The 27521-nt window shown below is 51.7% G+C and overlaps 1 protein-coding gene across 2 annotated transcripts in view; it reads left to right on the forward strand.

Annotated features, from left to right (window-relative positions):
* Positions 1 to 26254, forward strand: part of ATP2A3 (ATPase sarcoplasmic/endoplasmic reticulum Ca2+ transporting 3) — a 52885-nt gene extending 26631 nt beyond the window's left edge. The window contains exons 9-22 of one of the 2 annotated variants that reach the window (XM_030472545.1): positions 3972 to 4060; positions 6938 to 7040; positions 7282 to 7413; positions 9663 to 9788; positions 10832 to 11050; positions 11525 to 11860; positions 11953 to 12173; positions 12882 to 13084; positions 13194 to 13279; positions 13901 to 14034; positions 14468 to 14585; positions 15229 to 15346; positions 17094 to 17166; positions 20968 to 26254. In XM_030472545.1, the coding sequence (XP_030328405.1) occupies positions 3972 to 4060; positions 6938 to 7040; positions 7282 to 7413; positions 9663 to 9788; positions 10832 to 11050; positions 11525 to 11860; positions 11953 to 12173; positions 12882 to 13084; positions 13194 to 13279; positions 13901 to 14034; positions 14468 to 14585; positions 15229 to 15346; positions 17094 to 17166; positions 20968 to 21043 (2034 nt within the window). In that variant the 3' untranslated portion in view covers positions 21044 to 26254. The remainder of the gene's footprint in view (positions 1 to 3971; positions 4061 to 6937; positions 7041 to 7281; positions 7414 to 9662; positions 9789 to 10831; positions 11051 to 11524; positions 11861 to 11952; positions 12174 to 12881; positions 13085 to 13193; positions 13280 to 13900; positions 14035 to 14467; positions 14586 to 15228; positions 15347 to 17093; positions 17167 to 20967) is intronic. The other variant, XM_030472547.1, reaches the window with a different exon arrangement.
* Positions 26255 to 27521: the final 1267 nt, after the last annotated feature.

Genomic DNA, 27521 nt, shown 5'->3' on the forward strand with positions numbered 1-27521 from the left:
TCCCGTGTTGATGGCAGCAGCACAGGGGCTGCTGGTGGCTCTGCTGAGCGGTGGGTGGGTAAATATTTTGCTGTGCTGCTGTTGTGTCCTGGATATGCTCCTGCACCAGCAGCTGCTCAGCCACGGGGCGAAAAGCCGCAAAAGCCTATTGATAACCTGGGAAAATGCATTAATTGAGTGTGATTTAATTAACTCACATGTTAAATTTGACTGAGTGCAGCTGCTCAGCCAGGGTACGGTGCCAAGCAGTGCTTGCCCTCTGCATCTCACTGCTGGTATCAGGTCTGTAGAGCTGTAAAGTGGCTCTTAAAAGGCTTTAGGTCTGTTTTAAAACCCTCAGCTCTGTTGCTGGCTCTGAGTCCCGCTTGGTGTCTGGGTTTCATAGCTGGGATGCAGCAGAACCAGCTCAGCAGGGTGCATATGGATTCCAGGTGGTCAGCAGGGGTGAAACCGTGCCCCCCAAATGCCCATGGACATTAAGTGCCCACTGAAGTGCCTTATGCCAGGGCCTTGTCCATCTGGGATGGCCAAAACCTTGGTGCTTTTGCTCTGATTTCAAGACCACCAGAGGTTACAGCTCTGCAATAGCGCAGTAGAGCCAAAACCCCACTTATTAAATCAGGTTGAACGTATGGTTTGTGTCACTTACAGTCAACTGGGGTCTCCGAGACCACCATCTCACCCAGCCCATGGTGTGGAGCAACCAGGAACAGCCTTCTCCCAACTATTAAATAACCATGTGGTTGGGAGTGATGGGAGTCTGGCAGGGGGAGAAGGGGCAGCTTTGCTCTTGCGCATTTAAATCACTCTCCTAAAACTTTCAGCACCTTTTATTCATCGTAACTTAATTTTCCAGGAGCTTGAGGGTGGTGGTTGAAAATCAGGACCTGAAGCAGAGATACGAGTGTGGCTGTGGGGGCTTGGGGCTGCTGCTATGTAGGGCAGAGCAGGACGGGGATGGAGGGGGAATATACTGGAGCCTTATGTCTGGGAGGGGGAGGTGATGTTTAGATGCCTCTGAGATGGTGTTTTGGGGGACAAGAGCAGAAAGGGGTTTATTCTCAATAAACCTTGTAGCAGAGCCTGGATGTGCAAACTCCCATTCCCGGCGCAGCCAGTCAGGGGGTGTGTGGGCACTATTTGCTTTCAAATCTCCAGGACACTGCCTTGATTCAGCAGTTCTGTCTGTCTAAACCAGGCCTAATTAATGGGAGACCCTGCTGGGGGTTTCCCAGGGGCTCCGGCAGTTGCTGGTGGGTGCCGCGGCTGCTTCCAGCACAGGAGGAAGATGATGCTGATCCGTGGGCTGATTGATGGGAAAATGACTGCTGATTGCAGCCTCTTACTATTCCAGACAGCAATCCTGTCTTGTCTGCCTTTTGATGAGTAGTTCTTTTGAAGGTACTACAGAAAAGTGGAGACGTATCCTTCTCATCTCCTTCCCCGCAAGCCTGCAGACAGTGCCTCCATGGGTACCCTTTGCTGTCTAAAAATACACCCAGCAGTGTCTGGCTGTGTGATACAGCACCAGGGCCCCGCGAGACCTGTCAGGTGCGATGGTTGAAACCCTTCTGGAGCAGGGTGTGCTCTTCATAAGTACGTCGTAACGTTTTCCTTCCCATCTCTCTGTTGTGTTAATCCCCCAAATCACCAGTGTGGCTTTGAAAGGGTTATAAGGGTGAGCAGAGGGAAGCCCTGGGGTGGTGCTGGCTGGATGCTGGAGCTGGTGCTCACCATGGCAGTGCAAGAGGTCTCTGTGAGCATCTCTCATCGGCCTCCCCAAACCAAGCTGCAGCGTGCAGCTTTGCCTCCTCCTTCTATTGCTCCTGTTACTATTTATATTATTTCTGTGATGGAAACCTTACCTACCCTTTTCATGGATTAAAACACAGCTATTTCCTCTGGACTGCTTCCCCTGCCTGCAAACCTGACCCCTTTCAGTGCTGAAACACCACTCAAACCCCTGCCAACACCTCTGCAGTGCCCCGGCTGCCCTGTCCCCTGCCAGTCACGCAAGCTGGGAGCAGGCAGGAAATGTGCTGTAACCTCTGGTTGCTGTGGGTTACACAGCACCTCTTTTAAACAGGCATGGAAAAATAAAGGGCCTGGAATGACTTTTATTTTTTTTCCTTTTCCCCCCTTTTTTTTTTTAATAAGAAAGCTGCTATTGTAAAAGTAGGAATTGTTTTGTAGCCATGAGCGGTTGGAAACAAACAGGCCCCTATCAGGCAAAACCACCGGTGCCTGGGGTGGATGCTTCCAGGTTTTTTAGTAAGTGAGCCTGGGTGGCACTCCTGAGCACAGGAGTCCATTTTCTGAACAAGCCAGGAGGTTTTGGCTCTCTGGAAGGCCTATGGCATTAGATGTTTCAAAAAGAGATGAAGGATGCTCAGCTTTTGAAGATCCCTTTTGGTGTTGGCTCAGATTAGGTGCCACACTTTACCTTGGTTCCTGGAGTTATCATCTCAGAGAGATTCAGTTGCCAAAGGAGATGGGATGTGTTTTGGCTGTCTTTATTGAGGTGCTTCATGCGTTAGTGTTTGCACCTCCTGCCAGAGGAGCTCAGTGCCTCAACAGAGGACCTGGGACACCTCTTCTGCAACCCTTTAGCTCTTGATTTTCTTTGAAACCCTTCAGGGATGCTGAGGGGTCTCCAGGATGGGCTCTGGGAAAGGAGCTGAGGGCAATAGCCTAGCAAACGGGCTATCTGCAAGTATCTATGCAGCTGTGGGGCCATGGGGAGGTTACTTTGGACTCAGAAGTATTCACACAGGAGGTGTTTGCTTTGAACTTCCTGCTTTGATTTGCCCAAACCTGTAAAACGTGGAGGTGAGAAAACCCACTGAGGTGTCCTGGTGCTAAACCTGCTGTAAACGTTCTTCACTAAACTTGACCTTTTTGGCTTGGCTCTAAGCTTGCATTTGGGGATACTGGGCTGCATGGGGATGTCTCTATGGTGGGGTGTCCTTTTGTAATTAACAATAATTAACAATAACAGTCAGTTAACCTGTGCTAAAGAAGTCCTGGTACCTGGAGCTGTTGCATCTCTGGTGCTGAGCGATGCTTCCCAATTTCTCCAGCATCTGTTGCTTCCCTCTCCTGGGGAACATCTCAAACAACCAGAGGAAAATCAGGCTTCCTCCTGGCTGCTCCCCACAGGCAATTACAGCTGGGAAAATGCATTTATCACACCAATTTTATTTATTTATTATGTTACTTTTTGGCTTCAACCTGGATCATAAATAACGATTAAGCAGAAACAAGCGTCGCCAAAGTGTCGCCTTGGCTGGGGTCAGGCACTACTCTTGCTCCAGCTGGAGGCTGCCCCAAAGGGTGGGCTGTGCTAGGAGGGGGCAACAGGGGACTGGGAAAGCTTGGGGAGAGGGGGATTTGCATTGTGTTTTAGGTTTTGCGGGTTTGTTGCTTTGACTATAGCAGCAAGAAAGAAACTGGAAGGAAATTTGAAAGGCAAAACTCACGAAAAACGGACCATGTGGGACTTGTGCTGCTCCCAGCGGCTTTATTACTGAGCTGCCACGCTGCCAGTGCCCGGAGCTGAGCTGAGAGCTCAGAAACATACAAGGCAAGCAGGTAGCTAAGAGCTGGGAAGGGGTGGCAGGGGCAGCTGGTCAGATCCTGCCCTGCAGAGGCTTTCCAGGGCAGCCAGGGCAGGAGCGGAAAGCTGGACCTTGCTCCTTCTCTGTTCCAAGAAAAACACAGGCACCTTCTTAGGAACTGGCTCAGCATCGCTCCTCTCCGATGGAAAAAAAGAGCAGGAGAAGGCGAACATGTAAAAGGCAGGAGAGAGGTGGAAGGATGTGGGGACAGCCAGGAGCTGGGGGTGACCAGAGAGGGGGCTGAGCCCAGTCCACTGCTGGGATGGTACCACCTGGCGGGTCTCCACGCTGGGCACATGGGTTGTACCAACAAATCACTGCCTAATGCTCTGTCTCCACCTTTCCCCCTTGCAGATGTTCATTATGGAGAAGGTGGAGGGCACCCAGTGCAGCCTGCATGAGTTCAGCATCACCGGCTCCACCTATGCCCCCGAGGGACAGATGTGAGTGTGGGTCCCCTCTGCTTCACGGATGACACAGGGTGGCCCTGGGCTGGCAGAAGGGTCAAGCTTGTGCCTATGGCTGGGGAACCCCAGGCTTGCAATCGCTGGGTGATAGCCCTTCGCTTTCGGTGAAAGCCAAGGCAAATGTTTCCCCATCCCGCATGGTTGGTCCCTGCCCAACATGATGTGGAGGGCATGCACACCATCTCTGCCTGCTGCCCCTCCGCTGCTCAGCAAAGGGGCTCCCACACACTTGTCTCCCCCTGCATTAGCAATCCTGGTACAACAAGCCTGATTCTGAAACGGGGAAGATGGCAAGTGTGGGAACAGCAATGAACGAGGCTTTTCACAGTACGTGCTCATTCTCCAAGTTTCTGAAGCCTGCATGTTGTCAGTGTTGGCTGGCAAGTGTTGCCCCTGCTTCAAGCAGGACCCAGGCCCAGCAGCTTGTCTGGGAGCCAGTGATGTGTGGAGGGACTCACAAATGGCTGCAAACCCCAGCAGAAAATACTCCCCAAGCCCCATGTGCTCAGCAGGGATGGCCGAGGTGGCTGCTGTGCCCAGGCACCATCCTACTTATGTCAGGATGAGTTTTTGAGGGAGATGTGGGCTTTTCGCTGGTGTGTTATTACACACGTGGGGTTTTCTGCCATTGAGTTTGTTTATTCCCCCTCCTTTGAAAGGAGGGGATGCTCCGCAGTGTGGGGAAGGAGGAAGATGAGAAGCTCAGCCAGTGGCTGAAGCAGTCTTTGCTCCCTTTGCTGTGTGATCCCAGACACATTCTTCGCTACAGTCCCTTCTGCTCTGTGGAGCAAGACCCAGCCTCAGACTTAATTTCATGAATATTAATAGAGCCAATTTGATCCTTGGCTGAGAATCTTCAATACAAAGTGAGGCAGGTCATGAGCTGGTATCAATCAGTGCGTTTCAATTCAATGAGGACTGAGGGACTAAACTCCGAAGCTCAGTGTCCTTCTCCTCTGGGCACTGCCTGCAAGGAGGCTCCACATTGTCTGCAACAATTCCTGTTGATTTTGAGTTTTGCTTCAGCCCTGTGCTTGTATCATGCATTGAGGGCGATGCGAGGGCTCACTTAGGTGTCACAGAGAGAAACGCCCCCATTCCCCTAAGGCTGGTGGGACTGAAATGCTTGTTTTGCTTTAGCCTGGCCTCAGCATGGCAGATATTACGTGCTTGAGCTTGGGTTTGCTCACATTCCCGCGCAGCACCCAGCCAGCAGCACCTTTGCTGATGCTTTTCCCATCTCCATGCAGGCACAGCCGATAATCAGGACATATTCCCCTATCCCTTCCCAGCAATACTCAGGGGATCACACGCTGCAAAAGCCATCCTTGGAATTTCCACCTTCTCAAACGTCACAACCTTGGCCAGAATATCTGCAGGCTCTTTCCTCTACCCGCTGCCTTCCCCATACCCATGACTGGGGCTGGGCAGCATCCTCTGGGCAGGAGGCAGTGGCTCTCTCCTGCCTGTTGTCAGCCCATTGCAGCTTCTTGTCCCTCAGCAAACAGGGTTTTCAGATTTCTTTGGCCGCTCCCTGTTTTCCGCTCCTGAGCTGTTTCAAGGGCTCCAAAATGTTCTTTCCATTGGGAACCAGCAGTGGAATAAACTGATCCTAATAAATGCCTGACAAATTATTTTTCCAGCAAGCAGATGACCTGGCTGGGTTTATGCAGCTCTAACCTGCAGTTACCTCTCCTGGAACTGGGATCATTTGTTATTTCCCCTGAAAACCACTGCTGCTATTTCTGCCACCGGGCAAGCAGCAGCATCCAGCTTGCCTGGTGTGTTCAGGGCTGCTCCTTTCCAACGATGTTTGTGCTCCTTTACATAGATAGCAAAGAGCTGCTATTTAGGAAGCAAAGGCCACAGTTTGCCACTTGCTTGGAAGCAGCCACAGCAATGCAGCTGTTGAATTTGCTGCTCTTAAATGCTCCCTTGGGTGCCCTTCAGCTCACCAGAGCACAAAGCAGCATCAAGGGGAGGAGAAGGGACTTGCTGCCGGTTCTACAGCTCATCGGGATCCCCAGCAACTGGAAATCCCCAGGGGAGTGGACATTAACTTGAAATTTGAATTCCTTTGCCCCTTTTCTGTCCATCATCTTCATCATCAGTCTTCTGGCAGCCCCTGCTTTCAGGTCCAGTGCTCTTTTGGGCTCTTCCACAGCCCCTTTTATTCTGGGGCCACTTCCAGAGTTTATTGGCCTCCTATGATATTTTATTTGCAACTTAGTCCTGCCCTGTTTTCATAAAGCACAAAATGTGAACCCAAGTGCTTATTGCCAAGCCTGAGGCTTTAACTGGGCTCTTTCTCCCACTTATCAGAAAATATTACAAGGGATAGATAGGAGAGAGGAGGCCACGGAGCTGCTGAGAGGGTTGGAGCAGCTCTGCTCTGGAGCCAGGCTGAGAGAGCTGGGCTGGGTCAGCCTGGAGAAGAGAAGGCTCCTTAAGGGGAGACCTTAGAGCAGCTCCAGTGCCTAAAGGGGCTACAGGAAACCTGAAGAGGGGCTTTGGGCAAGGGCCTGTAGGGACAAGACAAGGGGAATGGCTTTAACCTGCCAGAGGGGAGATTGAGATGAGCTCTCAGGCAGAAGTTCTTCTCTGTGAGGGTGCTGAGGCGCTGGCACAGGGTGCCCAGAGAAGCTGTGGCTGCCCCATCCCTGGCAGTGTTCAAGGCCAGGTTGGACACAGGGGCTTGGAGCAACCTGCTCTAGTGGAAGGTGTCCCTGCCCGTGGCAGGGGGTTGGAATGGGGCGAGCTTTCAGGCGCCTTCCAACCCAAACCAGGCTGTGATTTATGCTGATTTGACCGTGTGAGCTGGTGTGAGGTTTGGGTGTTGTTTCCTCCCTGCAGCCTGAAGGACGAGCAGCCGGTGCAGTGTGGGCAGTACGACGGGCTGGTGGAGCTGGCCACCATCTGCGCCCTCTGCAACGACTCCTCGCTGGACTACAACGAGGTGCGGGGGCACCGGAGCGGTGTGGGGGACAGGAAATGCTTTTCCCTGAGCTTTGGGCCACTTTAGGGCAAAGCCAGCAGACGTTTGTCCTTTGGGACTCCCATCCTTGGCTTCAACTCATTGCAGGGCGATGCTCTGGGAGCCCCGGGGTGGTGCAGTGGGTGGCAGCATCCTTGGTCGGTGCAGCAGGTAGAGGACATGCTCTAAAGCTTAAATTTTGGGGTTTTTTTCTGCTTTCTAGTCAAAAAAAGTCTACGAGAAGGTGGGGGAAGCCACTGAAACAGCCCTGACGTGCCTGGTGGAGAAGATGAACGTCTTCAACACTGACATCAGCAAACTCTCCAAGGTGGAGCGAGCCAATGCCTGCAATTCGGTGAGTGGGGTGCAGCCCCTGTGAGCTCCAGTGCTGGGAGACAAGAGGGAGAGGAGGGCTTTGGGATGACTGTTCTGTGAACAGTAACCACTTGCAATGATCTAAGGGACTGACCTGCTGCGGGGTGAAATTCCCTGGCTCACGGGGTCTGAGCTGGTTTTGAAGCAGATACAGCAGTGGCCCTGGGGGGTGATGCCAGGGCTGGGGGGACTAACCTGGCTCCACATGGAGCTTTGGACCAGGTGATTCCCGAAGCTCAAACCCAGTATAGTCCCTGCTCAGCTGAGAGAGACCCCCTCGAGAATGGCCAGAGCGGAGGTTTAGAGTTTTGTAGCTCCACAGCAAATGTTTAGGTGCCCAGTTTGCACTGAGCATTGTCCTCCACAGCATGAACCAAACCCCTGCCTGCACAAGGCTTGCTCTTTGGAAACACCTATTTCTGGTGTGAAAAATACCCCATGCTGGCTTCTCCTGAGTTCAGCTTAAACCACGATACGGCTATTCCCTTACTCCAGCTCTCCAATGTCTCCCTGTCCTCCTGGTGAAAACACACTTTATTTCATGTCTGGATTTACTCAGCTTTGGTATCATGCAGTTAGATCTCATAATGTCTTTGCTTGCTCGAAGGAAGGGCTCCCTGTTCTGGCATTTCCTCCCCAGATAGGGCAGAGCAGGTCATAATAAATCCCCTGCCTCCTTTCTGATAAGGGAGATGGAATTTCCCAGCCATATATTAGTCCGGCAGCTGCTTGGTTACATGTCCCCATCACTGCACTGCCACTCAGGCTGGGGTCAGTCACTGGAGCTTCTCTCCTTACTCCCCCTTCCTTGGAGTTTCCTGGCAGTATTTCTTCACTGCTTCTTGCTGGTGGTCTCAGTGGCTCTGTGGTTTGAAATCTCCGATGGGATTTTGGGGTTTCCACAGTAGCTGCTCCCAGGTGTCCTTGCTGCTGTGCTGAGTGTGCAGTGCAGCGGGGACAGCACTGCTTTTATGAGCACAACACCCACTGTAGTCACTGCACTCGTGCCTTGTGCTGGGTTTGGCCCTCGGGAGCCGCTTGGTGTTTGTCTGGAACATCCACAGGCAGTGCTGGCATTTTGCATGGACAAATTCCCTTCACACATCTCTCCACCTACCCAGCTCCTACTCACAGCCTCGCTACAGTAGGAGCATCCTTCTAACTTTGAACTTGCAAGGTTTTACCCCAAAAGGAGGAGGGTTTTTTGCCCGTTCACTGATGTGTTTACTTTTAAGTTGCTGTAAAAGTCCTGTTCAAGAAGCTGGTTGTGTCCCTGTCACAGGCAAGACCTTCCTGGCAACAAAACATAATTGTACAAGCAGTAAGGTTGGCGTCAACATCCCCACTGCCCTCTCTGGAAAATACTTTGGATTGGCCCCAGATGTCATGCTCATTCAATGGCTTTTTTGGGACAAGATGCGTCCTTCCAGGAGGGGAGCCGTGATGCCACCATGGATGAGAGAAGGGGACTGGTTGAGGACGACTGGCTCTACTGTGCTGGGCATTTGGCTTCTGAAGTAATTAATGAATAGCAATAGTAGAGCCTGGTTTGTGGTGGGGTTTTGGGGGTGTTGGGGTGCAGGAGCCTGTCTGTGGGCGCTACCTGTGCCCATGGCTCCATGTGCTGGAGCAGCCCCTGCTCTGCGCTCACCCTGCAAACCCTGTAGGTACTGTGTGAGGGAATGATTGTTACTGCTTAGCTGGCAATTAGCATGTCCTGAAATGAGCCTAATTAGACCTCAGCTGCTGTTAATGTGATGGGAACCAATCCAGCCTCAGCTGATGTTGGTATTCCCACTCCCACTAACCCCTGTGGATGCAGGATCAGAGCAAACCCTTCAACTGTAACGACTGGCATGCAATTCCTCTTCCTGCAGCGCAGCTGGAGCCTAGTGCAGAGGGAATTCTCCTCCACCTCTTTGGCAAACAGGGCTTTATCTTAGGCCACAGCAGCTGTTTGACATCCAGTGTGGGTTTGGTAAAATAAAGGTCTGGCACGTGCTGGTATGTGCTGCGGGCTGGGCAGCAATGTGGAGGGGTTAAAATTCTCCCCCAGAATTGTACAAGGAAAGCTCCTTCTTTTTGAACTGTGTCTTCTGGCTCCTGTGATTGCTTTTCATCTCCCATCAGTGGTGCTGTTCCAGCTCAGCAGGGTTGTTAGATGAAGTGGAGAGCACTGGCTGCCGTGTCCCTGACACATCCCAGCTCAGCCCCGTGCTGTCCCCGCAGGTGATCAAGCAGCTGATGAAGAAGGAATGCACCCTGGAGTTCTCCCGTGACCGCAAGTCCATGTCCGTGTACTGCACACCCACCGGCCCCGGCCACAACTCCACCGGCAGCAAGATGTTTGTCAAGGTAGGGGAGAGGGACCTCAGCACCCTGCAGGATCCTCCTTCCCCATGCACACCCCAGCAGGATTTAGCCCTTACTGAGTGGGCAGTGATGCTTTGCAGCTTGTCTCCTCCTTTAGCTATCTGGGGGTCCAGGTAGGCTGGCATGGGCAGGGAGGGGGTGAGTCTTTGCAGTATTGGGAGGGGAAAAAAGGAAGTAAAGTGATTTAGAGGGAGGAAAAGGTGCTGAGTGTGCTGGTGCTGGGGCCAGGGGGGAGCTGCCCCTGTGCAAAACTTGCCTTTGTTAAAGGCTTGGACCCTCCAGACACCAGGAACGCCCAAAGGGTGATGTCCAGCTTTCCACTGTAACCAGAAATAAAATAGTGTTTTAAAGGGCATTTTCTTCCCAAGAAGAGATGCAGCAGGAATTTCCCCTGGCTGACTCTGAGAAGATTTGTATATTGTTGTTCCCACTGGGAGATCTTCTGGGTGGGTGAACTCTGTCCTCCAGGTCAGGTCAGGACCCTCCAGAGCCACAGCATCTGTGCCCTGGCAGTCCTGGATGAGCTTTTTTAAGAGGAGCAATAGAAGGATTTCAAGTTTTATATTAAAAAGAAACACAGGGAGTCCTTTGTAAGGTCAGAAGGGATGGGGTGAAATGCTGTGATGCTAGAGGACAGATTTTCCTGGATCACAAAGGCATCACAAGCATCCATTATGCATTCTACAGGCAGCAGAGATGCTGTTTTGTCAGCAGAGATTTATAGCCATAGTCCCATCCTGCTCTGAGAGGGGGTCTGTGGCATGGGAGCATCCCGGGAAGATGTGTAGGTTTTGCGGGATCCCCTGCAGAGCAGATCCTGTTGTCTGGGGACCAGGTGTAGTGTGCTCGGTCAGAGGCTGCCATCTAGTGCACTGAGCCGCAGCGCCAGGATCTGCGTGCTGGACTTTGAGAGACATTTCCGTCCCCTTTGCCCAAACTTGGTGCCTTCCCCCCGCACTCCCTTCGGTGCTGGCAAGAGATGCTCATCCTCTTGGTACACTCCTAAGCCCTCCTCTGCTCCCCAGGGCGCCCCGGAGAGCGTGATCGAGCGCTGCACCCACGTCCGTGTGGGCACCACCAAGGTCCCGCTGACGGCCCCGGTGCGGGAGAAGATCCTGAGCAGGATCCGGGACTGGGGCATGGGCATCGACACGTTGCGCTGCCTGGCCCTGGCCACGCACGACTCGCCTGTCCGCAGGGAGACCATGCAGCTGCACGACTCCGCTGCCTTCGTCCACTACGAGGTACGGCACCGAGGGCTTTATTCAGGAGATTTTTCCTTTGTTCCCAAAGTTTTCCTGCCCACTTCAGCTGCCCCAGCAATATTTTCTCTCTGGTTTCTCTGGGCAGCAGGCAGTGCAATGGTTCAGCTCTGCTAACTGGTTCAGAGCTGTATTGCAGTGGGGTTTGTCCCAAAGCCAACAGCCCTATGCCAGTGGGAATCCATCCCATGGGGTCGCTGCTGAGAGGAGCTTGGGGACCACCAAGAGGGACAAGGAGGAGAGAAGCAAAGCAAAACAGTGTGAGGAGCAGCAGCATGGCTGGGATCGTCCCGTTGCATTGGGCTATAGGGTGCATCCGTGGGACTGGTGGTAGGAAACCTCATGAAAGTTTCCTCCTGGGGAAATCCCCAGGCCTGGCGTGGTTTCACAGTGGAGAGGGAAGCGGCTGCATGCTGAGGGATTAATGTGGATCTGGGGCTGTTTCCTTCCACCCAGAACAACCTGACCTTTGTGGGCTGCGTGGGGATGCTGGACCCTCCCCGCAAGGAGGTCACCTCCTCCATCGAGATGTGCCGCAAGGCCGGCATCCGTGTCATCATGATCACTGGTGACAACAAGGGCACGGCGGTGGCCATCTGCCGCAGGATCAGCATCTTCTCAGAGACCGAGGACGTGGCTGGCAAAGCCTACACGGGCCGGGAGTTTGATGAGCTGTCCCCCGAGGCGCAGCGGCAGGCGTGCCGCGATGCCCGCTGCTTCGCCCGCGTGGAGCCAGCACACAAGTCCCGCATCGTCGAGTACCTCCAGTCCTTCCACGAGATCACTGCCATGGTGAGCCCTCCAGGGACACCCCACCGCCCCCTGGTCCCCTCCTCTCTGCCCTGTCCAGTCCTTTGCACCCCATTAATCGTGGCTTCATGCAGACAGGCGATGGTGTCAATGATGCTCCAGCCCTGAAGAAAGCAGAGATTGGCATCGCCATGGGGTCGGGCACGGCTGTTGCCAAGTCAGCCGCCGAGATGGTGCTCTCTGATGACAACTTCTCCACCATCGTGTCAGCCGTCGAGGAGGGCAGGGCCATTTACAACAACATGAAGCAGTTCATCCGCTATCTCATCTCCTCCAATGTCGGGGAGGTCGTTTGGTGAGAGCCCCCCACACTGGGCACCACACTGGGGGGAAAAGCAGTGGGAACAAATGACCTGCAGTCCTGTCCCTATCCCCTACTCCTGCCATCATGTGGTGCCCAAAACTAACCCTGGGTACCAGATGGAGCAGCTATGCCTTGTCTCATTCCCCACGGGCAAGGGACTTGTAGTTTTATAGTCATGCAACCTCCCAGGAACTGTTTAGTTAATCCATTGTCTATTTAAGCCCAGTGTCTAAGATGGGTGCAGATACTTGTGCACAGGCTGTTGTCCCCAGGTCACACCAATGCACTTTGCATCAGGTCCTGGGTAGTTGTCCTCATCCCTGCCCATCCTTCCCAGTAAATCAGTGCCGTCCTCAGCAACATGGGCACAGCCTTGGGATCGCTTGGGCATCCTTTGCCCTTGTGTTTCAGGAGGGGTGTTTGTGCTGGGCACTGGAACCCCCGCGGCCATGGGGACATAAGTGGTTGGGTTTCAATCGCAAAGCAAATTCTAATAGCAACAGGAACAGATTTTAGCTGCAAAATTCAGTCCTGGACTTCAGGTTCCTGACTCAGGGGCTGCGGGTTCATCTGCAGGGCTTTGGGTGAATATTGAGTTTGGGGTATTCGGATCCAGTGTACCTGCTTGCTCTCCCCTTACACGACACAGACACTTTCTCTGGCTTGTCTAATCCGGCATCTTTGGTTTTTACCCTGCAGCATCTTCCTTACGGCCATCCTGGGCCTGCCCGAGGCCCTCATCCCCGTGCAGCTGCTGTGGGTGAACCTGGTGACGGACGGGCTGCCGGCCACCGCGCTGGGCTTCAACCCCCCCGACCTGGACATCATGGACAAGCAGCCCCGCAACCCCAAGGAGCCCCTCATCAGTGGCTGGCTCTTCTTCCGCTACCTGGCTGTTGGAGGTGAGCCTCTGTGGGCACCATGAGCAGGGGATGAGGATGGGCATGGGCTGCCATGGGGCAGGGACCCCTTGCTGGGTGCTGGGGGTAAGGGTGTCTCTCTTGGCTGCAGTGTACGTGGGCCTGGCCACAGTGGGTGCAGCGACTTGGTGGTTCCTGTACGACGCTGAGGGCCCGCAGGTCTCCTTCCATCAGCTGGTGAGTTGGGAGAGGAACAGGTTGACATGTTGAGCAGATGGGTGATGGCATGGATTCAGGCATTGGGATATTTCCTCCACCTTTCTCCTGTGGTTGTTGCAGCATTCCCAAATTCCTGGTGAAAAAGACAAAAAATAAAAGCAAATTCTCTCCCTCAGGCTTGTTTCCAGCCTTGCTCCTGCCAGTGACCAGCACGGTGGGGAAAACAATTCAGACAAGCTGAAGATAGCTCCCGTACCTGATCCCACATTGTAAGGGATCGAGTTTTCATTACTGCAGATCCAAACAAGGTGGTGGGAAGGCAGATGCCATCACACCCCATTGTCACATGCAGTGGAAGATTTATTTTTGATGGAGACGTGTGTGCTCAAACACCTTATTAACTGCACGTGAAAATCTCTCAGCCCCTACCTAGCCAGAACCCTAAAGCCCCAACCACAGCAGAGCTGGGTCACTTTAGACAGTTTTATTAGTAGCTCTGCACTGTGGGATATTTAGCAGCAGCCCTCATAATCAAGGTTCATCATGTGTCCCCAACCAGTCGACCTCTTCCTCCTCTTTCCTGCCTTTCCTACACTGCTGCTCTGCAGTGTATTTACCAGCGGTTTCCTGTGCCGACAGAGGAACTTCATGAGGTGCACTGAGGACAACCCCATCTTTGAAGGAATTGACTGTGAGATCTTTGAGTCCCGATACCCAACCACGATGGCTCTGTCTGTGCTGGTGACAATCGAAATGTGCAATGCTCTGAACAGGTAGGGTGGCCACAGGGTTGCTCTGAACGTGCTGTGCATGACCCATTTTGTGCAGGGCCTTTTTGAGCAGTTGTTGGTAGGCTGAGGGCTTTGCTTTGACTCAAAAGAGCCACTTGGAGCATCCTCACAGGGGACCCTGGGTTTGCCATAGAGAAACTCCTCCAAGCCAGTGTGCTGCTGCTGACAGTGGTGGAGGAGGGACTGGATCCACATTCGTTAGTGGTTTGAGTCTGTTAATGACCAGTCCTAATCCATGCATAGCTGGTTGTGTTGGGATGGGTGTCCAGATCCAATTCATAGCAAAGCCTGAAGATGGACAGTCTGGAAAAGAAGGGCTGTAGTGTAAACCCTTGTACCTTGGAGAGGAATGGGAACCCCCAGCTTGGGCAGGAGCAGGAGGTTGCTGGGGCTAACACTGTCCCCTTGCTTTCAGTGTCTCTGAGAACCAGTCGCTGCTGCGGATGCCACCATGGCTCAACATCTGGCTGCTGGGAGCCATCGTCATGTCCATGGCTCTGCACTTTCTCATCCTCTACGTCAAGCCCATGCCTGTGAGTGCCTTCTGCAACCTCTGTGCACAGCTCAGGGGCTCCTGCTGTGGGCTAGGACAGCTCTGGAGCAATCTCTGGGGCTGGAAGCTTCTGGAACGGTTGTCCCCAGCACGCACCCTCAGGACCGGGTCTTGAAACAACATGGGCAGTGGGAATCATTCTGCCCCAGAGAGTTTTTACCATAAGTCAGAAGCTCTCTGTATAGGTAGTGTAAAGGGATGTAGATATCTCCAGAAGGTGGTTCAGCCCCTTCCAGAGGCATCACCTCCCTTTGCAGTCCAAGGCTGGTGATGCCTTGGTTGATGCCTAAGGGCACTTAAGATGAAGCGTGTTGCTGTGCCCGGGAGGTTGCATTGTCCCTTGTGCTCTGCTATAAGCCCCTGTGAGCACATGAACATACAGTCCTAGCTTGTTCCTCACTTTACCCATCTGCAGAAGAGGCCATTTTTGACTCATCTTGGCCAAGAGCCACCTTGGGATCACGAGAGACCTTGAAGAAATCCCGCTTTTTGGGTTATCTGGATCCTCTGTCCTTGTACGTGGGATGACCCCCTCTCAACCTGTGCCATACAACAACCTGAACCTTAAACAAAAACTCCCACCTCCTTCCCTACTGACATGTCCAATCCTTTCCATCTTGCAGCTCATCTTCCAGGTAACCCCCCTGAGCTGGCCGCAGTGGGTGGTTGTAATGAAAATCTCCCTGCCCGTTATCCTGCTGGATGAAGGACTCAAGTACCTTTCCCGCAACCACCTGGATGGTGAGCCTGGTCTGCAGCACACTGGGTTATGCTTTGCTTGGGGTTCATGGTGGCTTCATGCTCTGCTCATGTCTGCAACTGCATGTTCATCTCCCTTTGCTGTGAAAAAGGGACTTCTTCTCCTACCCGCTTCCTGCCTGGCAGAGCAGTTGCTACTTACATCAGCTTGAAATACTCCCTTAGGAGCTGGAGCACTAGATAAATCTGCCACGTGTGTTTATTCAGCTCCTCTTGAAATTCTGGGAACTGGATCCCTTCAACAAATCAAACACTGGTTTCTAACAGGAATCCCTCCTTTTCCCCTCCTCAGTCTTCCATCCATCCCTATCTTGTGTTTGCTCCTTCTATGTTAAGATCATTTGAGAGCTCAGCACCTTATAAACTGGTTTTAATGGGGTTGCCCTTTGCCAGCACCTCTCAGGATCCAGCCCGTGGCACGCACAGGGGAGAAACAGCTTCTGTGACACAGGGGCAGCAGTTCCAGTGTGCTCCTGGGCTCCGCGCTGTAAATCACAGCATGTGCTTGGGCAGCCCTCCAAAGAGATGATATCATCTCTCATTCCTTGCAAAAGATGTTGCTGTAGGTGATATGTCGGTGCTGTTTCCGCTCTCTGGAGGGGAGTAAAACAGGTTTTATTCATTCCTTAGGGTGTGCTTACCCCGACAGTGATAGCAGGGGAAGAAGGGCAGGAGAAACACTGTCCGTGCATGGGGAAGGTGTAGTGGCTCTGGGAGGCAGATGAATAACCTGATGGACTGGCTGTCCTTCCACAGCATCATCTTGCTCAAACCTTTTTTCACCCCCTAGCAAACCCCTTTTTTTACCTTCACCCTTTAATAATGAGCCAGGAAAACTGTGCAAAGCCACCCTTGCCTTTCAGGGCTGAAGGCAGGTCCATCCAGCTCTGGCAGGGAGGGTTTTGGGGCATCATAACAGCTCTGTTTGGTGTTTTATGGAGCAGAACCATGCAAAAAGCTGGAAATAAGGAATGAGAAATTATTGCAAGTAGGAAATGATCACGAACTGGCTGCCCTCCCCATCAGTGGGTCACAGCTCAAATCAGCCTTCCTTTCTGTGGCAAGCTGGTGTGTAACTGCAGTGATTGCTCAGAGAAGCCTTCACCGAGACATAGAGGTGCATCTCTCACAGCCTGAGGTGCTTTGCATCACCCAGGTCTGGTTTATTGTGTGATTACCAACCTGTAGCAACAACTTCATGGCACTGCTCTGGGCTGGGATGTAGGAGAACTGGTTAATTCCTGGCTGTTGCATCCCATGCATGCCCTCAGGCTTTGCTTCACCATCTGTGATCTGGGGATGAGTCTGTCTTTCTCCCACACTTTGCATTTGTCTATAAAAACTCAGTGCTGTTGGAGGAAGGGCTTTTCTTTGGCTCTGCCAGCACAGCTTGAGCACAGCGGGGTTTCTGGCAGGCAGATGGACCTTTCTGGTCCCATCATACAAGCTCAGTGTTTCCTCCTCCCATACCATGCTCCCAGCATGACCTGCCCTCATCCCCATGGCCATGATGCTGCTGATGCTCACAGGTCACTCTGTATCTCATCCAGCAAGGGTTTCCCATGCAGCTGTTCATTCATAGCTAAGGGCAGAATCACGTTTAAACCATCACATTTGAAAGAGATAATTGAAATCTGAATCTGCCAAATTCCTCTGGGCTTTGAAAAACAAACAAAAAACAAGGTCCAAAAGCCACTTGTAAGTGTGGTGTTGTGATTTTTTTTGCCAGGCATTCTCAGGACAGTAAGACACAAGTGGAGCGGGGAGCACCAGTTGAAAACCTGCAGGACTCCAGAGCAAGGGTTGGCTTTCTTATATGTCTCATCCCCGAATGCTGCATCCCTGTGCTTCCTCCAAAGTCTTGCTCATGTGTGGTGGGAACCTGCTTGGAATGCGGGTGAACATGGCTTGGAAAACCAGCAAATAACAGAACCTAGGGACCCTGTACGCAGACAGGATCTCCTTTCCCACACTGTCCTCCATGGTTTGCCTCAAAATAAGTTCTAAAAAGCCCATGAAGCAGCTGATCCCATGGCAGTTTTGGCCAGGGGCCAGGCAACCATTTGGTCACTGCAAGGCAATACTTGGGGATGGTCTTCAATGCGGGACCTTCTGAGGGATGGCCAAGGGTGTTCAGTTGAGGGATGGAAATGTATAGCTGTGAGTTGTGCTGATTCAGGTTTTGCATGGAAAAGTTTCTCCTTTGATCAGATTGAGATAAGTCGTGTTTCCATTATGCTGGATTTTCATTGTCCCTTGAAGTGGCAGAAAGCTGAGACTTCAGTTTTCACCACGGTCTCAGTGCTTTACATTCATCTCCCCATCACCTCAGTCATTTCCAGCCTCTCATCTTGCACGCTTTGCATGTATTGCTGCCTTCATCCATCTCTGGCCCCTCTGAGGTTTCTGCTGTCTTATTTTTGGGAGACAATGTGAGTGTGAAACAGCAATTGAAAGGGCACGGCTGAACTAGGTTGGCTCAGTGCGACCTGCAGATGTTCTGGTCAGGAGCATGGAGATGTTCTCCAGGGCCCTCTCAGGGGTCTGTCACATATGCTGGCAGGCTCAGAAAGCCTGACTGCCCTCAAGGACCTCTTGCACTAGTACTTTTAATATTTGCCATGCTCTTGTGCATTGAAGTGCGTTGTTCTTTCTGAGCCCTGTGGAGGTTTCCAGGCATTTGTGCCAGCACCTTGCAGGAAGCTCTTTTCTGAGTGGTTCTAAAAAGGTACCAGACCCAGACAGGACGCTGAGCTAACCCCGGTGCTCGTGTATCTGCGTGCACCATCAGCCTGCTGCCATGGCCACCCCACTCCCCTCCTTCCTTCCTGTACCATCCCTGGGCCTCCTCATCTTCACCATCTCAGAGCAAACCCATCACAGGCATCAGTGTTGCCACCGTGGTGTCTTCACGTGTTTTCAGCACGTTACAAGCAGCGGGTGCTTCCTGCCACACAACTGCCCGGACAGCAGCAGCGTCCCTGAAAATGGGAAGTTCTGATGCAAAGTCATTGTCAGGTTCATGCTGTAACCTCCTCCCAGAGGAGAGCAGCTGGCAGCAGTGGCTGTGTGGTGACAACTGCATCCTGCTCCTTGCCAAGGCCAGCCGGGGCACCGCATCCCTCCGGGACAGCCTACAGTCTGCAGGGACCACAATCTCCGTGTCCCATCACAAAACCCCTGCAGCACATAGCGAAGAGAAGATGCTTGCCCTCATCCCCCGCATGCACCGCACCTGGGGATGAGAGCAGCCCCCCAGAAGTCCCATGGGAGCGCAGTGCTGCAGCTGCCCGCTTTCCCTGCGCCAGAGGCAGGCATCCCTCTTCCCGAGCGGCAGAGAGCTGGAGCCTGTGGCCGTGGCCTGCCCTTGTAGGGTAATCTCTGCGTGGAGCTACCTTGGCTGGGCGCTGGCGCCAGGGGAGGAATGCGTCCCCAGGGGCCAAGTCGTTCGCTTGAGCTATGGGATGCTTGGAAGGAGAGTGGCAACTGCACCTTTCAGTGCTGGAATCTCCCCAAGCGGGATCGTACAGCTCTGCTGCCTTGCTTTTTAGTATTCTTTGTATTTCCCCCTCTCTCCTGTTTTTTTTTGCGTGTGCCACACTTTAGAAATGGAAGAGGAGAGGGAAGCTGCTGATGCTGCTGCCCTGGTGTTGCAAAGGGGTGGCAGGAGGATTTCCCTTTTGGTTTTCTCCTAGGGTCTGGGCTGAAGCTCAGCGTGCCCTAGTGCAGTGGGGCAGACGTGCAATTCTCAGAGCTATGAGGGCTGCAGCATTTCCTTTGGAGGGGAGCGATCCAGGCTGGTGGCTGGAGCCTGCATCCCTTCAGCATCACTTTCTACAGGAACCTGTTAAGAGCGTCAAAAGCAATAAGGAAAAACCTCCCCAAAAGCCTCGTCTGTCCTGGTGGGAAGCAGATTCTGTAGCACATGAGCTTGTGGTGTTTGGTTGCAAGTTTGCAAGAGTTGAAGGGCTGTGGCACCCTTGAGAATTCGGTGTGAGGCAGGATCCAGATGGATCACGACCATCTCATCATTCCTGCAAACAGGTCCCCGCATCCCCCATTCTCCCGTCACCAGTGCATGGAGAGGAGAGCCACACTGGCATGTAGGGACCTGCATCCTATTAAAGCTCCGGGGGTGCCAGTTCTTGTGGAGGGACCCAACTCACTCTGTGCAGGGGGTACTTAGAGGCCCGAGAGTGATGTTCTGAAGAGCATCCACCATGGTTAAAGACTCGCTGTTGGTGCTGTAGCTGTGTCCCCATCCTGCCCCTGCCCACCACACAGCACAGCCACAGTGTGAGCTCTCAGGGAAGCGAATAACCGCTGCCTGTCACCCAGTGGGGACTGTTCAGCTGCAGGAGCTGCTGAAGAGACACCCTGCAGCACAGAGGAGATTGATTCTGATTATTGCAGTGAGGTTTAATACACTGTGGTTGCCAGCACCCGTGCGACCAAATAGCATGCAGAGGGATGCTGCTGTTGGAGCAGTCAGTTTCATCTCAGGACACGAGAGCTGTGCTCTTCAGCCAGCGCTGGAAGGAAACTTTGGCTGAAGTTGCAGAAAAGTTGTTTTCCCCCCTCTCTCTGCCCTGTTATTTATTAATTCCCCTGGAAGCCTGTTGGCATCAGGCTTGGCAGCGGGTGCGGAGCCTCACTGGTAACCCCAGGCAGGACCCCTATTTATCAAGAGCACAGTAACGGCGCTACTCTGTGAGATGTGTTTGGTGGTGTGTGCAGTGATGAAAGACAGAGAAATATGGTTGAAAGATTCATGATAAGTCATTTTTTTCTAACTCTTCTCAGAAAGTGATGCCTTGTGGGTGCTTTTTAAAGGAAAAAAAGACTACTCTGGGCAGACGGAGCTGCCCACAGGGTCTGTCCCAGCCCTGGGCTGTAGAGTAGCCACTGCTTCGGGGCTGGGGCCACTGCTGTCAACTGCTTGAAGATTGGGGATCTAATTGGTGTGAGTCAAGCCCTGGCAGGGATTTCAGTGCTGCTCACACTGAGTTCCAGCTGAACACTGTAGCTTTCCTTCAGGCCATGTGTTGGCTGTTACCTTCCATCCATCAGTAGAGGGGGAGAAGAGAGGAGGGCAGCCTTGGGGCTGGGACAGTGACTGACACAAAAGATTGGTTCTTGCTAGTTGTTCTGCAGATATATATGGATGTAAATATATCTAAAATATATCTAGTGGGGGGTAAGTGGCGTCAGCGCATGGAGCGGTATCCATCTGTCTGGCTGCAGCAAGGATGGGCGGTGGGATGCAGTGAGCTTCTTCCTCTCTGCACTGCTGCCTTTCCCTGGGTGCTGCCTGATGCTCTTGTTAGGAGCAGTATCAGGGATCCCTGCCTGCTCGCCTTCCTGCTGATCCTGCCTGCCTGGCTCTGACCCATCCCTTTTCCTACCTTCCTGAGCCTGCTGAGCCCTTCCTCACCTGGGGATGGCATCCTCCTTCTCATGCAGCTCAAGCAGTTGGGGCAGTTCATGCAGATGGGATCCCAGCTCCCTTCTGGGACCAACCTTGGTAACAAAACTAGGGAGCTGGTTTGCTTTTGAACCCTCAGCAATACTTTTTCTCCTTTTCTTTTTTCCCTTCACTTCAGGAGAAGAGGACAAGAAATGAATGACACAAAGGAAACGCTCCTCACTAAAGGATCCCTCACTTGTAACTCGGACTGAAGCCTTGCATGCGTGCCCCTTGCTAGAGACCAGCAGGACATGCATGTGTCCGACTACCAGACAAATGCGGGTGAATCGTCGAAAAGAAAAATCCTGATTTTGTTTTGTTCTATAGCTTTCTTTTTCCTGTACATAGGAGTGCAATTACTGGGCAGCTGGTGTAGGGTTTGGGGACGGAGCAGTGTGGACCTGGGTCATCGTAACGCGGTTCCTTGGGAGTTTGTTCCTGCAGAATTTGAGGCCCTCTTTCCAATTCTCACCCTGATGGAGTGAGCTCAGGCCAGGGTGTCCTTCATGGGAGAGTGAGGGGGGAACCCGGGGTTTTAGGTGATACACTGAGTGTGGATGGGAGACTGCATCCCCCATCGGGGTGGGATGCACAAGGGCAGCTCCTGGAGCTGGGAAGGGCAGGGGAGGGAGGCGAGGGGGCCATGGGTTGGGGTCACTGCCCCTCGATGATGTCTGTGGTGTTGGTGGGTGCTGTGTTCTGCTCCGCTGGCCGCAGTGCCTGCAGGCTGCAGCAGCTCCGCAGCACTTCGCAGTGTGACCAGTGGTGGCGTGGATCTCACGGACATGTGTTTCTATGTCGAGATCGGGTGCGTGTGGTGGAAGGTGAAGTTCTCCCTATTTATCATGCTGTCCTGTTTGATCCCTGTGTTGTAGAAAGCCCCACACCTTCTCAGGCTTATCTGACACCAAAGCATGATGTAGTCTTGTCTGTTCTCCGCCCGGCATCTTGTGAGATCCCACCTGCACTGTTTAAGCTGTAGCCCTCTTCCTCATAGGGGCAACCATTTAAAGCAAGGCATGTTCCATCCCTGGAAGTGTTCAAGGCCAGGTTGGACAGGGCCTTGAGCTACCTAGTGTAGTGTGAGGTGTCCCTGCCCATGGCAGGGGGTTGGAACTAGATGATCTTAAGGTCCTTTCCAACCCAAACCATTCTATGGCTCTATGGGGATGACCGAATGTGCATTCCTCATGTCTACTGCTCCCTCCTGGTCATATTTTCTTTCCTCAGATGATTTTTAACTGTTTCCTTAGCAGGAGTAGAGCTTAAGTCCTTAGGAGCACATCCATGAGTTCTTGTTCTCTGCATTTGGAAAGCATCCCTGTCTTGCACAGGGCATCCTTGACACCAGTGATCCGCCTTCAAGACAGGAATGAATGTATGCTTGTACATAATGTAGTTCTTCTCTGTGAGCAGTGTTAGTCATGGCATCCCTTTTTATAAGGCACCAACTATATTTTACCATCTTGGGACTTCTCTGCATCAGGAGTGACACAAGCTGCAGTGAGAGTTTGTGGATCGGGAATGGATTTTGGGATCCAGTAAATTGATCTTTCTCCGTTGAGCTGGAGAAAGAGATAGTGGGGAACTGATAGCTGAGAAGCTGATAGTGGGTGATTTTTCTCCAGCTCTCCAAATCCTCCCTCCTGTTTTCCTCATGTTCCCCTATGATCTGTCCTGATATTTAGTTAGCCAGACCCTTTCCTTTCTCTTAATTCCAGCAGCAGCACTAGAGCCAAGGTTTTACATAGCATTTGGCTCCTTTGCTGTTGGCTTTTTTCTTTTACTTTTTGCTTATTGAAAGCTTCCAGTTTCTTTTCTGTTCCTCTTTCACTTGGGCAAGAGCTACTTTTCTTCTGTACAGTAGGTGCCAAATATCATCCCTCCTTTCCTTTCTCCATCACCAGCATTGAAGATGAGCAGAGCCCCCAGACCAATGGGAATGTACAGAATTGTTATACTACTGAGCTGATTTTATTGTACAGAAAACCTTGCATGAAATGTCGTTACTGTATTTAATATATAATGTATTCAAGGAATTTTAATATGGAGCTCTTTAAAAAGATCTTTATAGATACTCTGTGGTTAGAAGATTGTTGCTGATTTTTAATATTATTATACTTTGTCTTGAAGAAGTTTTATTTTTCAAATGTGTTCTGTCTAATGGATTTAATTGGTGATCCCATGGGGCAACCAGTTCCTCCTTAAAGATTTCTACCACGGATGAGACTCACCCTGGTGCAGAGAACCAGGGCATGACCCAGGTACTGAATAAGCCTTCAAAATAGAGCTTTAGTAAGACTGAGGCTGTAGACATGTGATTTGCCCTTCCCCAAAAGGTGGATTTCACCTTCTTTTAGTACATATCTCTATCTCTCTGTGCAGGGAAAGAACCAGTGGGAATGTAAATCAGTACCAACTCAGTGGCTTCAGAGGAAATTGCTTCTGTGTTTCCTTGAGGCTGAAAACTAGTTTGGGAGCAGCTGGATTCAGAGCATCCCAGCCCTGTTCATAGGGTCCTTTCAGCTGTCCATTGGCATCTCCCTGGGATATCTTGGCCTCAGTCCATTGTGCCTGCAGGGATCTGCTTGGTCCATCCATTCTGTATTGCACCACCTGAGCTGCACGGGTTTCGCTTAAGGTCCTGTATAGGATTGTTGATTTTACCCAAACATACATATGTGTGGAGGAGTTTCTTGTGTAAAGGCCTCACTAATAAGTACTGAAGAAGGGATGGGAGTCTCTGACGTAAAGAGATCTAAAAGGGGAAAAATAAATTAAACAAGAGCTCTGCTTCAGAGCAGAGATGGAATAGTGAAATCCTAACTTGCTTCCACATTCCTGCTGGTAACTTGTGTGTGTTCTCAGCTGACAGCAGAGAGCTGGAGGTGGTGGTACCAGGCATCCTTCTGAACCCACTCATAGAGCAGCCGTTTGAAGAGATGCTGAGTTTGTTACCTTGTTGTTGGCAGAGATGCCAAGCTGCTGCTGCTGTTTTCTTGTTGATGGAGATACCAGGCTGCCGCAAGCCTGGGCAGTGTCAGTCTCTTTGTGCAGTTGGTGAGTTCCCAAACCCCAAGCCATCGCTGGCAAGAAACCAGAGCTGTGTCCCAGCCAAAGGCTTGTTCTTTCCAGCAGCAAACTGCATTTGCCTTTATGTTGTAAGCCTCTAGAAAATACCTGGAAAACAGTGCAGGAAACCGCTGCTAAGGCCCAGGAGCAGGCATCCCTCTTGCTAACAGGGAACATTTTGACACATACCTGTTTCCCATTCAGAATGGTTGACCACATCTCTCTCTCCCCCCCTGTCCTTTAATTACTTGGAATACAGTTTCAATCCATACTTTTTGATTACAGAGGCTTATAGTTCAAGTATTTTAATGAAATAGGAAAATATCTGTAGATCTAATTATTTTCCCTTTATGCTTCAATGAAGGGTCAGGATAAATCACGGAGTAGTTATTTATTCCACGTATGCCACCAGCAGCGTGCTGGGCACTTTTACAGGCTGGAGCATGTTCTTGTGCAGACTTGGAGATCCCAGAGCTGAGACCATTGCTTTGGGATCAGGTCTTGTGTCTTATCGAGGCATCTGACTGTGTGCAATACAAGGGAGATGAACACTGGGTGGCTGTTTTGCCAAGAAAAAGCAGCTTAGGGGCAAAGCCTCCAGGATCCTTGCTTTTTTAACACCAGAGTTTAGGAATTACTTCCTTTTTAGTCTTATTTTGATAGTGCTGCCTGGAATATTCGAAGTTTTTAAATAAAACTTAGGTTTTTCCAGCAAGACCTTTAGCATTGGTGAGCTGCTGTGACAGATTCTTCACATTCAAGAAGCAGCAATGCAAGATGCATGGTGGAGGACACACCATGACAGCAGCGTGTGGTTGTCCATGAGCACTTTAAACTCCTTTCTCAGGGGCTAGACACTGTGCTGGGTTACAGCCAAGGCAGGAAGCAATGGTCCCGTGTCCCTGGGTCAGCTTTGGGCAGCAGCAGTGGAAAGTCTTTTGTGCTGTTTTGGGACATCATGTCATTGTGGCCAGTCACTGGATGAGCTTTTTTCCCTGTGTGATCCCATCGGGAGGCACATTGGAAAAGGAAGAAGAGAGATGCTCTTCAGAGCAAAGAAGTGTTGCATCCTATGTTTTGTTTCTGTCATGTGGCCACTGTACAGCTCAGGGTCTGGATGAGGTTTTTGATGTGTGTGTTTGAGCCTTTTGGCACTCTGAAGTTGTTGTATGTGTGTTTCTGATGTTCTGCTCAGCCAAGACTGGATGGTACCACCAGGCACTGGAGAAGTCAGGAGCAGGAAGGGCTGGGGGTCTTCATTCCTGTAAGAGGATCAAATCTGGCATTGAACCGGAGTCTCTGCTCACAGTGTGGATGGCAGAAGTAGCCAGAGGAGCAATAAGAAAGCTCAGCAGCAATCTTTGGTCCCTCTTTTGTAGGTCAGGTTGATAGTGCTGCTTCCCAGGCGAGTCCTGCTCCACCAAAACTCATCAAAGAATTGCTGTGCAAGGGCTCAGGCTAACGCTGTCCTGGCTGGTGGGAGATGTTCATGAGGTTCAGTGACCATGGCATCACACCAAACTCAAACACACAGGAGTCCCCAGTACCAGCTCCTAAGACTTGTGGTTTTTGGTCCATACCTTGTATAAATGATGCCAGAGATTCAGTTGTCCCTGTTCAGTCCTGTCTGGGCTTTTTTCCCCCCACTTTTGAAATGGCAATTTCTGGCAGGGTTTCTCCCTGGAGAGGAGGCAGCCCATCCTTTTGGGATGAAGGAGAAAGGCTTCACCCTGTGCAGAGCCTGCGTAGCACAGTTTGGGTTAGGGTTTGCAGGGCTGCAGTGGGGAAGGTGAATTGTGCTCCATGGACCTGTCCTGTTGGTGTCATTCAGCTTTTGGTATGAGAGGGGCATTAAATGAGCCTGAATCTGAGTGTGCCTGGAGCGATGGGGACATGGGTACCGCTGGCTGGTGTCCGAGGTGGGTCGATTTGGGTGCTTGGGACCAAGAGGAGGTCCTTGGTCCTTAGCTGCAAGGTGGCTTCGGTCTGGGAATATGCTGAATTTATATATATGAGATGCCTGAACAGCCAAATCTAGAAATCTCTGAGTTTGTGCTTTGTAGCGAAAGGTAAATCATTGTGTCTTGGGGATGGGGTGGGAGGGTGTTATTTGAGGGGTAAAACTGAAAGAAACAGGTTTCCTATTTTATTACATGAGAGATATTTTTCCACTAAATTACCACTTCCTAAACCGTGTCCTGTGTCCAACTGTAAATACCCGGGTGTGCCATGAAAACGTTGGAAGGCTCCTCATGGTCACATCCACACGGTCCACTCTGTTCACACAATATTGGGCTGATTTGTTTTATACTTATGAAATTACAGAAATAAAAGCAGTTTTACTGGATGACTCTGGGGGTTTGTGTTGGGTTTTCTTTGTTGCTTTATGAATTATTAATTTTTTTTTGCTTTTCCAGCCCTGTTTGTGGCTGATTTGGGGGACATTTGGGAGCCCATGGAGCTGTGCGGGAGTGCCTGAGGGCATTCTTCAGCCGTAAAAGGAGTTGTGCTCACCAGATGAGGGTTTCTTGTGGCTTTTCAGAGCAGCCAAACTAGAAATGGAGCTGAGCTTGTCTCTGGCATGGGACGACAAAGGCGAAATGGAAGGAGTGGCATGATACAACTGTTGGGAATTCTTTAAAGTACCAGCTAATTTGCTCTCAGGGCACAAGAATACAAATAACAGTGCTAATTTTGACTGGATCCAGAATAGTCCTCACCTTATCTCCCCCAGCTGAGAGACGAGGTTTAAATAAGCCCTACAATGACCTCCATGAGAAATAATTATGAAATACGTAATAATTAAATAACTTGGCCTCCTCTGGGGGTGGCACCGGGCCTCGGGGCTGTGTGTTTCCATCTCCACATCGCCCAGAGCTCTGCCCGTGGTCATGTTTTGAGTGGAAAATCCTGATGCAGCTGCAGGTTGTGTTTTGGAGCAAATGTGGGTTCATGGCAACATCTGCTCGTGGTGCATTTTTGCTGGGATGTAGCCCCTTGTGCCCCTTCCCAATGGTACAAGCAGGAGAAAGGTGCTGCACAGGGTAGCCCAAAGTCTTTGTAACCCAAAGGGCGTTACAAAAAGGGTTGTGGGACACCCAGGCAAGTGTGGATGTTGGTAAAGGGCTATTGCTTGGCCTCCTCTTGGACCTGGTCTCCAGGGTTGGCGCATGATGGTCACCACAGCCACGGCAGTGGTGATCCTCTACCGATCACTCCTGAGGATACAGCGCTGTCTCAGCACATAGCAGTGAAGGTAAAACCCCTCCACATTCACCATCTGGTGGTGCACTGCTCCCTGGACCACTGGGCACCGTCACCACTAGGGCTATGCATTCAAAAAACAGATGCTACCCCCAAAAACCCATCCCAATGCTCCCCGTACCCCATGGCACCATTCAGCTGCCCCACAGGATGTGCTTGCCGTGCTCCCAGCAGATACAATGGGCAGCCCCAGCATCGCGGGTTCATGTGTTTGCTTCGGTGTTGGCTGAACCATGGCCGAGGTATTTCCAGGGAGACGTGTTGCTGCAGCAGCAAGGGATGGAAACGCTGCTCCTGTGGGGTGAGTACCACCAAAAACATCTGCCTGCGCTGGGCTGTCACAGCGCGGGCCGG

Source organism: Strigops habroptila (assembly GCF_004027225.2).
Source record: "Strigops habroptila isolate Jane chromosome 13 unlocalized genomic scaffold, bStrHab1.2.pri S16, whole genome shotgun sequence".
NCBI lineage: Eukaryota > Metazoa > Chordata > Aves > Psittaciformes > Psittacidae > Strigops > Strigops habroptila.